This window comes from Oncorhynchus keta, chromosome 27 (genome assembly GCF_023373465.1).
Source record: "Oncorhynchus keta strain PuntledgeMale-10-30-2019 chromosome 27, Oket_V2, whole genome shotgun sequence".
Taxonomy (NCBI): domain Eukaryota; kingdom Metazoa; phylum Chordata; class Actinopteri; order Salmoniformes; family Salmonidae; genus Oncorhynchus; species Oncorhynchus keta.
The window spans coordinates 42,169,951-42,183,980 of record NC_068447.1 but is presented as its reverse complement, the minus strand read 5'-3'; the positions used below and the strand labels follow the sequence as shown (position 1 = coordinate 42,183,980).

The 14,030-nt window shown below is 46.3% G+C and overlaps 1 protein-coding gene across 5 annotated transcripts in view; it reads right to left on the bottom strand.

Annotated features, from left to right (window-relative positions):
- The window catches only part of kmt2d (lysine (K)-specific methyltransferase 2D), a 41,789-nt gene that overhangs the window by 22,759 nt on the left and 5,000 nt on the right, over window positions 1-14,030 (bottom strand). For all 5 annotated transcript variants that reach the window (XM_052482461.1, XM_052482464.1, XM_052482463.1 and 2 more), the window contains exons 4-26: window positions 13,777-13,988; window positions 13,421-13,536; window positions 12,847-13,009; window positions 12,436-12,607; window positions 12,061-12,175; window positions 11,576-11,754; window positions 11,051-11,364; window positions 9,980-10,845; window positions 9,420-9,569; window positions 9,088-9,204; window positions 8,717-8,836; window positions 8,448-8,552; window positions 8,013-8,194; window positions 7,479-7,643; window positions 3,981-4,090; window positions 3,824-3,871; window positions 3,409-3,597; window positions 2,836-3,018; window positions 2,418-2,558; window positions 1,982-2,112; window positions 1,437-1,737; window positions 1,056-1,229; window positions 548-856 (exon numbers count right to left, since the gene is read on the bottom strand). In XM_052482461.1, coding sequence (XP_052338421.1) covers window positions 548-856; window positions 1,056-1,229; window positions 1,437-1,737; window positions 1,982-2,112; window positions 2,418-2,558; window positions 2,836-3,018; window positions 3,409-3,597; window positions 3,824-3,871; window positions 3,981-4,090; window positions 7,479-7,643; window positions 8,013-8,194; window positions 8,448-8,552; window positions 8,717-8,836; window positions 9,088-9,204; window positions 9,420-9,569; window positions 9,980-10,845; window positions 11,051-11,364; window positions 11,576-11,754; window positions 12,061-12,175; window positions 12,436-12,607; window positions 12,847-13,009; window positions 13,421-13,536; window positions 13,777-13,988 — 4,562 coding nt within the window. The remainder of the gene's footprint in view (window positions 1-547; window positions 857-1,055; window positions 1,230-1,436; window positions 1,738-1,981; window positions 2,113-2,417; window positions 2,559-2,835; window positions 3,019-3,408; window positions 3,598-3,823; window positions 3,872-3,980; window positions 4,091-7,478; window positions 7,644-8,012; window positions 8,195-8,447; window positions 8,553-8,716; window positions 8,837-9,087; window positions 9,205-9,419; window positions 9,570-9,979; window positions 10,846-11,050; window positions 11,365-11,575; window positions 11,755-12,060; window positions 12,176-12,435; window positions 12,608-12,846; window positions 13,010-13,420; window positions 13,537-13,776; window positions 13,989-14,030) is intronic.

Genomic DNA, 14,030 nt, shown 5'->3' with positions numbered 1-14,030 from the left:
GGCCTCCACAATCACCTGACCACAACCCAATTGAGATGGTTTGAGAGGAGTTGCACCGCAGAGTGAAGGAAAAGCAGCCAACAAGTGCTCAGCATATGTGGGAAGTCCTTCAAGACTATTGTAAAAGCATTCCTCATGAAGCTGGTTGAGAGAATGCCAAGAGTGTGCAAATCTGTCATCAAGGCAAAGGGTGGCTACTTTGAAGAATCTAAAATATATTTTGATTTTTTTGTAACACTTTTTTGGTTACTACATGATTCCATCTGCCTTCTTTCATCGTTTTGATGTCCTCACTATTATTCTTCACTGTAGAAAATAGTAAAACATTAAGAAAAAACGTTGAATGAGTAGGTGTGTCCAAACTTTTGACTGGTACTGTATATTCCGGTAACTGCTGTCAAAACATTTGATATTTGGTTAATTTTCAGAGATAATTTTTTATTTGATTTCATTAGAACTTTGGACGCACCATCTCATCCAGAGCAAACCTAAAAATTAGAAAAGGCCACTTATTCATTTTAACTAAGATCTCCCTCCATCCACTCACCTGGGTAGTCCCGTCTGAGAGTGGGGAAGTTTGTGTTTGCGTAGAGTACAGGGGAGATGGTGGACATTTCTCTTAGCTCCTCGTCCTTCTCCCAGCGCTGGAGGCTGCGCTGGTTATAGGACAGCCCGTCTCCATCTGCCTCGCCGGGGGTAGGGGGAGTGGAGGGTGTAGCAGGGGTGGAGGGGGTTGCCCATGGGCTCTCCTCTCCCCCGTCTGGACTGAACAGACCTGCCCGGTCCCGCATGTCGAAGAACGGAGACTGAGAGAGTCCAGGGAAGGACTCCATCACACCAGCTGAGGGCAGTGACCCTGAAAGGGATCAGCTTGTATGAGTGACATGTCCTGCTTTACCATGAGCCTAACAGTTCCTTAACGACAACAAACTATTGCTCCATATATCATCACGCGGTTCACATTTTCTACTCCTTTCTCTTAGTGAGATGTCTTAAGGTCACACTCATTTCCACATTTATACTTTCTATGAAAAGTGAGCTTTCTAGGCCTGTACCAGTGAGGAGGCTCCTCTGTGGCAGACCACTGCGGTTCATCTCCCCCTTGACTCCCTCCAGGATGGGCATCATGCTGCTCTGTAGCGACCCTCCTAAAGAGGCCCCCTCTGACGTTCCCAGGACCTTCCTGAAGAACTGCTCAGAGTCCTGACTCTCCATGCCCTGAGGAAGACCTGGGAGAGAGACCGAGCGGGAGGCATGTTAGACTAGTGGGGAAAAGCATCCGTCAAGACCAAACTGGTAGCATATGGCAAAACTAAACACCTGCAACTCCAACGCACAGATCTCTCACCCAAAGAAAATAAGCTCCTGCACACTAGGCTTGTCAAGTATCCCTTTTATTAATCCGCAACATTTCAGCATCACCGTGATCTCTTTACCTTCATTCTTCTCCGTGTCGGAGCCTTGAGGGTCCGTCGAACTCGGTTCTTTAACGGACGAAGACGACCCTGCTCCCTCGCCCTGAGCCTGGGATCCTTCACCCCCCTCCTGCTTCAGGTGCATCCCAGACCCCATCGCTCGCTCCCTGGCCTCCGTTGCGTCAGGTGCGGTGGGTCTGTCCCCAGGTGCATGGGGCAGTGGAGGTCGGAGGAGACCCACGGCACCATGATGCCTCGGTCCTGGGGGAACCAGGAGAGCCTTCTTACTCAGGTCCATCAGTTGTTTACCAAAGAACGCCTCCTGCACAGAGAGATAGATAACTCTGATGTTAGGGAGTTGGTCTCTAGACACTTACGGGCTAGTTTCCCCAGACACAGATTTAAGTCTGGCCTTGGACTGAGAAGTAACTTCAAATGGAGAATCTCAATTGAGCATGCTTTGTATTCCACTGCGCTTAATTTGTGTCCGGGAAACGGGTTCCTCTAGGTTGCTAACTGAAATCTTTAGAATAGCCCATGGTGAGAGGTGGTGAGAGAGAATGTACCTGCAGGTAAGCTGGGAACATGTCCTCCAGTTTGCTCTTCTTCCTGCCTCGTCGTTTCTTGGCCTGCTCCCCCTCTCCCTCAGCTGGCTTAGTCTCCGGGGCGCCATCTATAGGTGTGTCTGGGTGGGGCCCTGTCAACAAACAGCACGTGTCATTTCAGATGTTCAGAATCCACATTTTGAAAGCAGGAGTTGGAATTATTTTAAAACATTTTGTTTTGGGTTGCAAATAAAAACATTCATCGACACAATGTACATTTGAAACCCGGAACATGAGACATGAAAGCACATGAACAATAACTCATTCCCGCAGCGGTCGTGTAAGGTTTATTTTTTTATTTTTTACAAAACGTTGAAGAATTTGACCTCTCTCCAACAGATGCAAGTATTTCAGTGATTGACCAGTACAATGGCGGCAGGTGGCTGTTGTAACTTGCCTTCCTCTAGGGCTAGTTTCTCTCCCGTCCGTCCATCTGTAGTAATTGTCCCGTCTCCAGCCAGATGAGACAGATGGGGGAACAGACCTTTCTTCATCCGCGTGTGACACTTCCTCTGGCGCACCATGAAGCCACCGATCCCTGCGGCAAATATAAACGTTTATTTGAATGTGACCGTCACAGAGCGGTGACAAATGATATGTCGTCACTACAGGGGTCTGTTGGATCGACCTGGGTTCTAATAGTATCCATTTTCTTTCAAATACTTTCCTTGTTTGATTGAGACTGTCTGGTGTGCCAGACCTGCACTTTTAGGACTATTCTTTTAGTCCCATTGTACCAGGCAAGCGAGGCTAAAGCGTCGCAAAAGAAACAAATAGTATTTTAACCAATATGTCTAGTTAGAGTGCCCTCTGACCTGGTCTGTAGGGTTTCCTCTTCCTCTTCTTCCCCTCGTCAGTCTCCTCTACTCCTCCTTTGAGGAGGCCCTCCTCCATCCCCTCACCACCTCCTTCTGCTCCCAGCTCTCTGTCTGGGCTTCCTGGAGGCTCCTGTTTTACACCAGGGGCTCCTGTCTCACATTCCATGGGCTCCCCACAGCCTGGAACAACAAGAGAGCGAGAAATTCATGGTCAATGCAGAGGAAGTGACAGACCAAAGTGAGTGCACAAATACATGCATGACTTAAGGAATCACCTCTTGAAGAACAATACATGTCAAATCAATACATCAAGAAGGTCCAAGACGACCTTTCAAAGCATATCAAAAATTAAAACTTTTTCTTTTTTTTAAATAAATTTAAACTTTTGGTAGAAGGTGTTTAAAACCCACATCTAGGATCAGTTTGCAACTCCAAATCTGGACCTGAAACCCATTAGGGGATAAAGGCAAATCTGACCTTCGATCAGTGTCAAGGCACGGAGCAATTTCATCCTCCTCCTATAGAAACCCCGGTCACTTAGAGAAACAGAACAGCAGAAAGTCCACCCACCTTTTCCCTCGTCCCCGTCTCCCTCGCCGTCTCGTAGCTCAATGCCGTCATGCCCTCCGTCACCACACAGCATATCCAGGCGGGAACGCCGCTGACGTCTCTTGTGTAGGGGAGACATAGAAATGCTACGCAGCAGGGACATGCCCGTCTCGGTCAGCCACACTCCCTCCAACCGGTAGAACTGACGTTCTGGGTGGGACAGGGAGGAGCGAGGGTTGATGACTGATAAAACTACACAAACATTTGACGAGTGAGGGCTATTTCTACTAAACAAACAACAATTACTTGGATACATAAAAATAAAACATGTGCCGATTGTTAAAACTACAAGAGGTCGGTGTAAGGCACCTTGGGAGGTGAAAAAAAACATCATGTGTCCTCACATATAAACAGTTCAAAAGAGAAAAAAACCAACCTGGTTCTTTTATCTTCATGGCTGACATGTAGGTCGTATCCACTGTTACTGCAGACAATCCGAGGGGGAAGTGTGAGAATTACAGAACACATTTCATGTCGTCACCGTGTTCACTTTCTTCTAATCAAATGCACTGGTTTGAAGTTGATAGGCTTACCTATGGGTTTGGGGACGTAGGGAGTGCAGGAGGTGCAGGCAAAGCCCTCATCAGAAGCTTGCTCCACCTCGTCCTCAGTGTACAGACTCTCACAAACTGCGTGCACCCATCTACATGGAGAGAAACACATGATAAAAGAGATACTGCTCTTTCTGGACAAAGCATTAACATGGTACAACCAAAACAGTAGAACGGGGGTCCCTAAAGGATATGTCTTGGGTCCTCTTCTCTTTAGCCTAATATACATACAGTGGGTGCAAAAAAGTATTTAGTCAGCCACCAATTAAGCAAGTTCTCCCACTTAAAAAGATGAGGCCTGTCATTTTCATCATAGGTACACTTCAACTATGACAGACAAAATGAAAAGAAAAAACATCCTGAAAATTACATTTATTTGCAAATTATTATTATCTCAATAAATCAGCCATGACCTCAGAAACAGAATTGTAGACCTCCACAAGTCTGGATCATCCTTGGGAGCAATCTCCAAATGCCCGAAGGTACCACGTTCATCTGTACAAACAATAGTACGCAAGTATAAACACCATGGGACCATGCAGCCGTCATACCGCTCAGGAAGGAGACGCGTTCTGTCTCCTAGAGATGAACGTACTTTGGTGTGAAAAGTGCAAATCAATCCCAGAACAACAGCAAAGGACCTCGTGAAGATGCTGGAGGAAACAGGTACAAAAGTATCTATATCCACAGTAAAACGAGTCCTATATAGACATAACCTGAAAGGCCGCTCAGCAAGGAAGAAGCCACTGCTCCAAAACCGCCATTAAAAAGCCAGACTACGGTTTGCAACTGCACATGGTGACAAAGATCGTACTTTTTGTCCTCTGGTCTGATGATACAAATATAGAACTGTTTGGCCATAATGACCATCGTTATATTTGGAGGAAGAAGGGGGAGGCTTGCAAGCCGAAGAACACCATCCCAACCGTGAAGCACGGGGGTGGCAGCATCATGATGTGGGAGGGACTGGAGCACGTCACAAAATAGATGGCTTCATGAGGTGGGAAAATTATGTGGATATATTGAAGCAACATCTCAAGACATCAGTCAGGAAGTTAAAGCTTGGTCGCAAATGGGTCTTCCAAATGGACAATGACCCCAAGAATACTTCCAATGTTGTGACAAAATGGCTTAAGGACAACAAAGTCACGGTATTGGAGTGGCCATCACAAAGCCCTGACCTCATCCCATAGAAAATGTGTGGGCAGAACTGAAAAAGTGTGTGCGAGCAAGGAGGCCTTACAAACCTGACTCAGTTACACCAGCTTTGTCTGGCGGAATGGGCCAAAATTCACCCAGCTTATTGTGGGAAGCGTTTGGAAGGCCAGCCGAAATGTTTAACCCAAGTTAAACAATTTAAAGGCAATGCTTCCAAATACTAATTGAGTGTATGTAAACTTCTGACCCACTGGGAATGTGATGAAAGAAATACAAGCTGAAATAAATATATTATTCTCTCTACTATTATTCTGACATTTTACATTCTCAAAATAAAGTGGTGAACCTAACTGACCTAAGACAGGGAATTTTCACTAGGATTAAATGTCAGGAATTGTGAAAAACAGAGTTTAAATGTATTTGGCTAAGGTGTATGTAAACTTCCGACTTCAATTGTACATACATACATACATACATACATACATACATACATACATACATACATACATACATACATACATACATACATACATACATACATACATACAGTTGAAGTCGGAGGTTTACATACACCTTATAAGTGAAATAATCTGTCTGAACAATTGTTGGAAAAATTACTTAGGACATCTACTTTGTGCATGACACAACAGACTTGCCAAAACTATAGTTTGTTAACAAGAAATTTGTGGAGTTTTAATGACTCCTACCTAAGTGCATGTAAACTTCCGACTTCAACTGTACATACATGCATACACGCAGTATCAGTCAAAAGACTAATTCAAGGGTTTTTATTTGAGCTATGTTCTACATTGTAGAATAATGGTGAACACATCAAAACTATGAAATAACACACATGGACTCATGTAGTAACCCCCAAAAAAGTGTCAAACAAATTTGAGATTCTTCAAAGAATCGCCTTTGCCTTGATGACAGCTTCGCCTTGATGACAGCTTTGCACTCTCTTGGCATTCTCTCAACCAGCTTCATGAAGTAGTCACCTGGAATGCATTTCAATTAACAGGTGTGCCTTGTTAAAAGTTAATTTGTGGAATTTCTTTCCTTCTTCATGCGTTTCAGCAAACCAATTGTGTTGTGACAAGGTAGGGGTGGTATACAGAAGATAGCCCTATTTGGTAAAAGACCAGGTCAATAGTATAGCAAGAACAGCTCAAATAAACAAAAGAAAATCGCCAGTCCATCATCACTTTAAGACATGAAGGTCAATCAATCGGGAAAATTTCAAGAACTTTCTTCAAGTGCAGTTGCAAAAGCCATCAAACACTAATGATGAAACTAGATCTCATGAGGACCGCCACAGGAAAGGAAGACCAATAGTTACCTCTGCTGCAGAGGATAAGTTCATTAGAGTTACCAGCCTCAGAAATTGCAGGCCAAATAAATGTTTCACAGAGTTCAAGTAACAAACACATCTCAATATCAACTGTTCTGAGGAGACTGCGTCAATCAGGCCTTCATGGTCAAATTGCTGCAAAGAAACCAATACTAAAGGACACCAATAATAAGAAGAGACTTCCTTGGGCCAAGAAACACAAGCAATGGACATTAGACTGTTGGAAATCTGTCCTTTGGTCTGATGAGTCCAAATTTGAGATTTTTGGTTCCAACCGCCGTCTTTGTGGGGCGTAGATGATCTCCGCATGTGTGGTTCCCACAGTGAAGCATGGAGGATGATTTAATTAGAATTCAAGGCAACCATAACCAGCATGGCTACCACAGCATTCTGCAGCGATATGTCATCCCATCTGGTTTGCGTTTAGAGGGACTGTTTTTCAACAGGATAATGATCCAACACACCTACAGGCTGTGTAAGAGCTATTTGACCAAGAAGGAGAGTGATGGACTGCTGCATCAGATCACCTGACCTCAACCCAATTGAGATGGTTTGGAATAAGTTGGACCGTAGAGTGAAGCAAAAGCAGCCAACAAGTGCTCAGCATGTGGGAACTCCTTCAAGACTGTTGGAGAAGCATTCCAGGTGAAGCTGGTTGACAGAATGCCAAGAGTGTGCAAAGCTGTTATCAAGGCAAAGGGGTGGCTACTTTGAAGAATCTCAAATAAAAAAATATATTTTGATTTGTTTAACAATTTTATGGTTACTAAATGATTCCATGTGTTATTTCATAGTTTTGATGTCCTCGCTATTATTCCACAATGTAGAAAATAGTAAAAATAAAGAAAAACCCTGGAGTGAGTAGGTGCCCAAACTTCTGACTGGTAGTATATATTTATATATATCTTTATCTCAACAACCTTCCAGATATCTCTATGTACGTTTGTGTAGTTGTAATGAGTGGTACCCACCTGTCACAGTGTTGGCACTGCAGCAGCAGCTCCTCCTCCATGAAGTTCTCCCTGCAGACAGGGCAGGTGACCAGGCTGGCACAGGGGCCACAGTGGGTGTAGTTGTTCTGCCACTCACAGTGGAACCCCGGGCTGCTGGCACCACACTGCATACAGCTCACACACCTACACAAGGAACAGACAACAGGGACAATGAGCAATCAGGTTCAAGTACAGTATCTGACAGGTGAATGTTCAAAATGGTGGTGTATTTCTTGTTGCTGGTACTGTTCGTGATGTATAAATGTATAAGTTCAGATGTAACCGAGAAACGGAAAGTAAAAAGATAGACATCTGAGCTTTTAAAGTTAGGCTTCATTACTTTTTTTGTTGTCGTGTGCATACTATGCAGATTCTGGTACACGTGAATTTACATTTTAACCTTATTCAGACCCAAAAGCATGACTGAACAGGCTATCCCGGTGAAAGAGTTGCTGTCGTTGCTTCTTTATGGGTATATTTGAAGAGAGAGAAAGAGCTGGGATTCATGTTTACCATTTGCATTTCCATCCCCCCTTGGGTACAGTGTGTAGGGGCGGGTCCAGGCAGTAGGTGTGGTAGCTGACGTCACAGTCGTCACACAGCAGCAGGCGGGCCGGGTCCGAGGCCTTGCCGCACACCTCACACACGATACATTCCAGACAACGCCAGCCCTTACGCAGCATCATCTTAGTCATCTGCAGGAGGAAGGAGAAGGGGGGGGATACAGTGTAAAAATATTTTTTTAAATACAAATAAACAGTCAATGTTTGATTTCTGAAAATGCCATCAAGATGAAGCCAGAGGCTTGTCTGTTGTAACTCTTGAACCTTTGTTTTATTTCTTTACAGTGGCCTATTGCAAAGCATCTGCGAAAGGCTCGCTACGTATTATTATTAGGAAGACTAGCTGTATGAAGATGTTATAAAGAATGAAGAAGTTGCTGCTTACTTTGCTGTTCACACAGTAAGGATGGTAACACTGTGCACACTGAGCACATGCCAGCAGCTGCCCCTCCACACCCTTCCCAAAACTGCCACACACCACACACATGTCCTGATAGAGAGAAAGAGGGAGGGGTGGTGACAGAGAGAAGGGAAAAACACAGGCAGCTTGGGTTACAGTGAAGATGCTTAAAAATGTCTAAGATTGTCTGACATGGTACATGCCAAAGGGGAACTGGAAAAATATCCAAATGAAAAGCATGAGACCAGAATTACCTGAAGCAGGACGAATTTATCGGTGTTGGAGAAGAGCACCACCGTGTTCTGCATAGCCTCATCTTCCTCCCCCTCCTCCTCCTCCTTACTCAGTCCAGTGTCTGCTGCTGTCATGCTCAGCTAGGATCAGCAATAACACATAGAGCCAATCACATTCTGATATCAAGTTACAATCAAGTGATCTGTATCGAATGAACTTTAGACAACAGATCAAGTTCCAAACATTCTAGAGTTCCGTGACAAACTGCCGCTGTGGTTTGTGTCTATGGTAAGGTTCAATGTCGACATTTGATGACATAACGGAGTGAGTGAGTGAGCTAGTGAATAAATGACATTTGAATGTTTCGGTGTTGTCGATCGGTTTTACTCACTAGGAAGGCGTCGATGCAGGAGGCCATGGCTTTGAGGCGGTTCCTTCCGCCACGGCCCCTGCCACCGCCACCACCGCGAGGGCGCCGCTTCCCCGGGAAACTGCTGCTGCCCCGCCCCTGAAAAGACCAACACCAACCGTGTCAGTACCTCATCAACTGATGAATAAGACCACTGCATACTGGCCAACATATAACACAGAACATTTGACAGTTTTGTAACCTCAACGTCATTGTGAAATGGGCCTATCGCAACAACAAAAGCCCTATGACAGAGTTAGACTTTTGAATGAGTGTTGATTGTCTATGGACACCAACTTGTTACTGGACCGCACCTGTTTGACCCGGGAGCGCCCCGGAGAGCCTCTCCTCTTCTTCTCCCCGTCTGGTTTGAGGGGGTCAAAGGGCAGCGAGTCGTCCGTCTCAGTGAGCAGGGAGTCGGAACGCGAGCGGCCGGTGGGCATCAGGCTAAGCTCCATGGACAGCTGTCAAATCAAAATAGAGCTTTATTCAAAGTGCATTTAAAAATCGCAACACTCTAATCTAAACAGTAAAACAATCAAATGAAAGTAAAAGCAAACGAGAAGCAGTAAAGGGGATGAAAATAGAAACATAAAACTCCATGAATGTCTAAAACAAGAAAATGACTGATTAAAAGGGCACTCTGCAGTTGCTACATCAATTTTTTTGACTGGAAGGTTAGTCCTTGTATCCATAGCCCTGTCTATGAATTTGAGAGGTTACATTTCTCCAACCCCTCAGCTTTTTACCGAAACAGTAGCAGGGTGACACTTTGTTATTGTTTCACCTGCAGATGTCCCTTTTTAAAAGGCCAAGCTAAAAAGGTGAGGCTTTAAATGTGATTTCTAAACGTCACTGTGTCTGCCCCCATTACCTGTGCGTCAGGCTCCGCCTCAGCCTCGTTCTCGGCCGGGGATCCAAGGAAGCCAGAGCTGCTCTCGTCCCCGGGACTCTGGTGGCTCTGGTTGGACATCTCATCTAGGAGGAGTTGATCAGGCTTCGTCTCCTCCTGCTCCTCCGTGGGGTCCTGGGGCTCCTGCTTGATCTTGACCCTTCTGTGATGACTATGATGACCCTCTCCGTCTGCCTCCTTCCCCTGCTGCTCCTCCTCTTCTTCTACAAACTCCTCCTCCGCCTCAGAGTGAGTCCCCCTGTCCTCCATGTCCACAGTAGAAGGAGCAGCCTCCTGTGTGTCGGCCTGTGGAGCAGGAGGAATGGGAGACCCTGAGCGTTCCTCCTTTAGCCCGGCCTCATCTGTGTCCATGGAAACATGCTCCGCCTCTTGCATGGAAATGGGAGGGGTCGGTGACTCTGGCGAGTCCCGAATGGATGGCTTGGTGGTAGACATGCCCTCACCCCTTATCTTCTCCTCCTGTGTGGCCTGCTGCGCTGTTGAGGGCTTGACCTCCTCCCTCTCCTTCTCCTTTCTGTGATCAGGGCCGACCTGCACTACTGGTGCTGGTTCTGGTGACTGTGGCGGTTGCTGTTCTGGTGACTCCGGAGACTCAAGGATAGGGACATAGCTGACCTGGGGATGTGGCATCTGGTTGGAAGCATTGTCTGTTCTCTCTTCCGCAACAGCCACAGGTAAACTAGGAGCCTCCTGTTGTTCGGTTGTTTGACATTCTTCTATAACCTCAGCCTGGATCATGGGCTGTTCTGCAGGGACTTCCTCAGTTTCCAGCTGAGGCCCCGCCTCCATGGTGCTCTCATTCGTTTCTACCACTTTAGCCTCCGTCCCTGTTGAAAAGAAAGTCAGCTTCACCACTCCCATCATGCACTCTGTGTACTACCATTTATCGCGCGTCACAAAAAAATTGGATGGCTTAGGTAAGAATGCGGGTAGAGTTTGTCATGCTGCTCTTTCAGAGACGGCGCCAACTGTTAATAACTCTTCCCTTTTTATCAAGTATAACAACAACAAAAAACAGGCAAGTCAACCTACCCAGCTCCATGGGCACCTCCTCGTCCGTCTTGGTCTCCGCCTGTTCTATCGTCACCTCCTCAGACACGTCCGCCTGCCTTTCCGCCGGAACTTCAGCTGCTGCGTCCGTCTGGATCGGCATCTCGGCAACGGTGTCCGTCCGTCCTTCTATCGTCACCTCTGACCCCGTCTCTGTGGGCTGCATCTCCATTGAGTCCGTCTGTCCGTCAGTCTGTGTGACAGGGGCTGGCGCAGGCTCTCGGTCTCGGCAGAGCGAACAGGTGCACTTTTCCTCAGGTGGCTCCGACGTAGAGGAGCACTCACTGTGCACCCACCTAGGTCGATGACAGAGGAATGCTCAAGAATGAAGGAACAAAGGTGGGACAAATTCTACATAAAAAGTTATCAAATGACTGCGATTGTTCTTTAGGCTGAGGGCCTAGGCCGGGTAACTGTAAAATACTTTGTTAACAACCCGATGAGGAAGGCGTTCTAAATCGTTTCGATTGATTGACTTATTGGTTCCTTCTGAGGCGGTAGACATACCTGTTGCAGGTGATACAACGCGGCAGCGTGACGGGTGGTTCCGAGGCTTTGCCGCAGACGCCACACGTAGAACTGCGGGTACGTTGGCAGCTCTCACACACGGAATAGTTGTCAAACCACTGGGCCGAGCCGGGCTGCGTCAGACCATTAGCACCACAGTCCGTACACACCCGACACCTCTGAGATGGGGGATACACAACGGGAAAGTACAGAGGTTATTCACACAGGAAACACACAGCGATTATTTTCTGATACGTTCACCTAGAAAAGGTTATATTCTCGCATATTCATACTTTAATTGACAGAATTGTCATTAAAAAGCCTCCAAATAAACAGTTGAATAACTTTAACCATTTACAGTAATATGTGTTTATTGACAACACATTGGTTAGGATTTCAATTATAGGGCAGCAGGATCCTCCTTTCCTAACAGAGGAGACTACGGCAGGAGTAGCAATATCAGCTCCGTTTCAGCACACTCTTACTCTGCACTTCCATGTGTCGGAGGGAAGAGAGACCATGGCTGGCTGGAGACAGAAGGTGTGGTAGCCCTTATCGCAGGCATCACATACTAACATCACGGAGTCTTCCCCTGGTTGCCTGGAAAATGAGAGAGAACTTGATTTGATTCAGTAAACAGCTGTATGCATCAGCCCAGAGTGTTTTCCTGAAAAAGTCCCATGATCAGGGAAACCCCTGCCCCTACTAATTGGGAGCATGTGGGAAGATGGTTTCACAGTTTCCCAGAGGGCACATCAATCCATTGAACAAAAACAAAAAAAGTAAGTTTATATGTAAAAAGAGAGCGATTTTTCCATTTAAAAAATGGATGACCCATTGGGCAGCAAGGAGACACTCACCTGCATGTCTGGCACACTTTACACTCTGGGCACTGCCACCCTGATCTCTGTATGGGTGTGGCGCTGATCTCCAGACAGGCGGCGTGGTAGTGCTGTCCACAGCCCGTACAGAACAGTAGGTCCAGCAGCTCCCCGGCAGAGTCACAGACGGCGCAGCGTGCCTCCTCACCCGCTGGAGGGCAGACAAACAAACCATAGTTAGCCAACCAAACGATCGAGTGACCACACATACATACACCAACCAAACGATCGAGTGACCACACATACATACACCAACCAAACGATTGAGTGACCCAATCACTCTCTCTCTCTCACACACACACACATATATATACTGTACCTCACAGTTACAGAGCATAACCTAATGATCGAGTTGGGGCTTTGGACCTCAACATTGGGAGGTGTCCTTACCCATCTCCTCAGCCTTGTCTATGTGCTCTGGACAGAGGAGAGCCAGGAGCTTCATGGACTGAAAGGAGCCACTGGCAGCAGAGCAGGGGAAGTGGTAGAACCGTGAGCAGCCCTCAGCATGGCAGCGGATGGTAGCACCCAGACGCTTGCAATATTCACACAGCTAAACAGAAGGTTCAAAGACAATGTTATGGGCGAGACACTAGAGGGAAGAATTTGAGCTACAACAAAGAAATGTTAGAGGAGAGAATATAGAACCACGGCATTCAAATGAATTGTACTTCATAATACTATTGAGAGAGTGCAGGTTTTCCTTTCCTAAGAATTTCTGAAAACCATTACTGAATGTGCCTGCAGGTTTAATGGAAGGTACATTCTATCTTACATTCACTAAGCTGAATCCAGAACAGCCCAGAACCATGCACAGTTTTGCATCAGAGTTCAGTTGAGTTCTTCTTTAATACTCCTGGTCAGCAACAATTGTTAACGTTTGTTTATATATATATATATATATATAGTCCTGGAATCTATAAAAGCATTTGTCATTTGTGTAATCTACGAGTGGTCAACTTACCCGCTGTGTCCCTGAGATGACGGCCTTGTCCACATTCTCCAGCTCCTCCTCAGCCTCCTCCGCCTGCTTCACTCCATCTGACCACAGCGCACACCAGTGATGCACCCAGCAACCCTCTGCTCAACACATTAAGAATCAGATACTACACCTGTATGGTCTCTGGCTTCTGTTCTGATAAATAATTGGAATTTCTGTAAAATGCTTTATCATATGGGTTTGGGGATAGACTTACTATTTAAACTGCACTGTGTGTACAAGCTCCCCAGTGGGTAACATATTATTAATACACCCCTGACCAAGAAAACAGTTTCCGTAAAACAAAATAAAAATGTGATGTGATGAGTGTGGAGTCCCACCTGTGTCCTCCAACTGTGCTGCCAGACAGGATGCGTCAGAGTTGGAGAATCCGATGGAAGACAGGTCATCGCTCCCAGGCCCTGGCAGTGATGAAGCTGCGGGCTCTAGGGCCGGCCGGGAGGAGGATTGCCCAAAATGTCGGAGTTCCCGTTGTCCGTGCAAGCTGCGCTCCACGCAGTTACAGAGAGCACAGGCCCTCACGCTGCTCTCCCTGTGCAGACAGACAGTGTCAGACAGATAACATGCAGGTAAG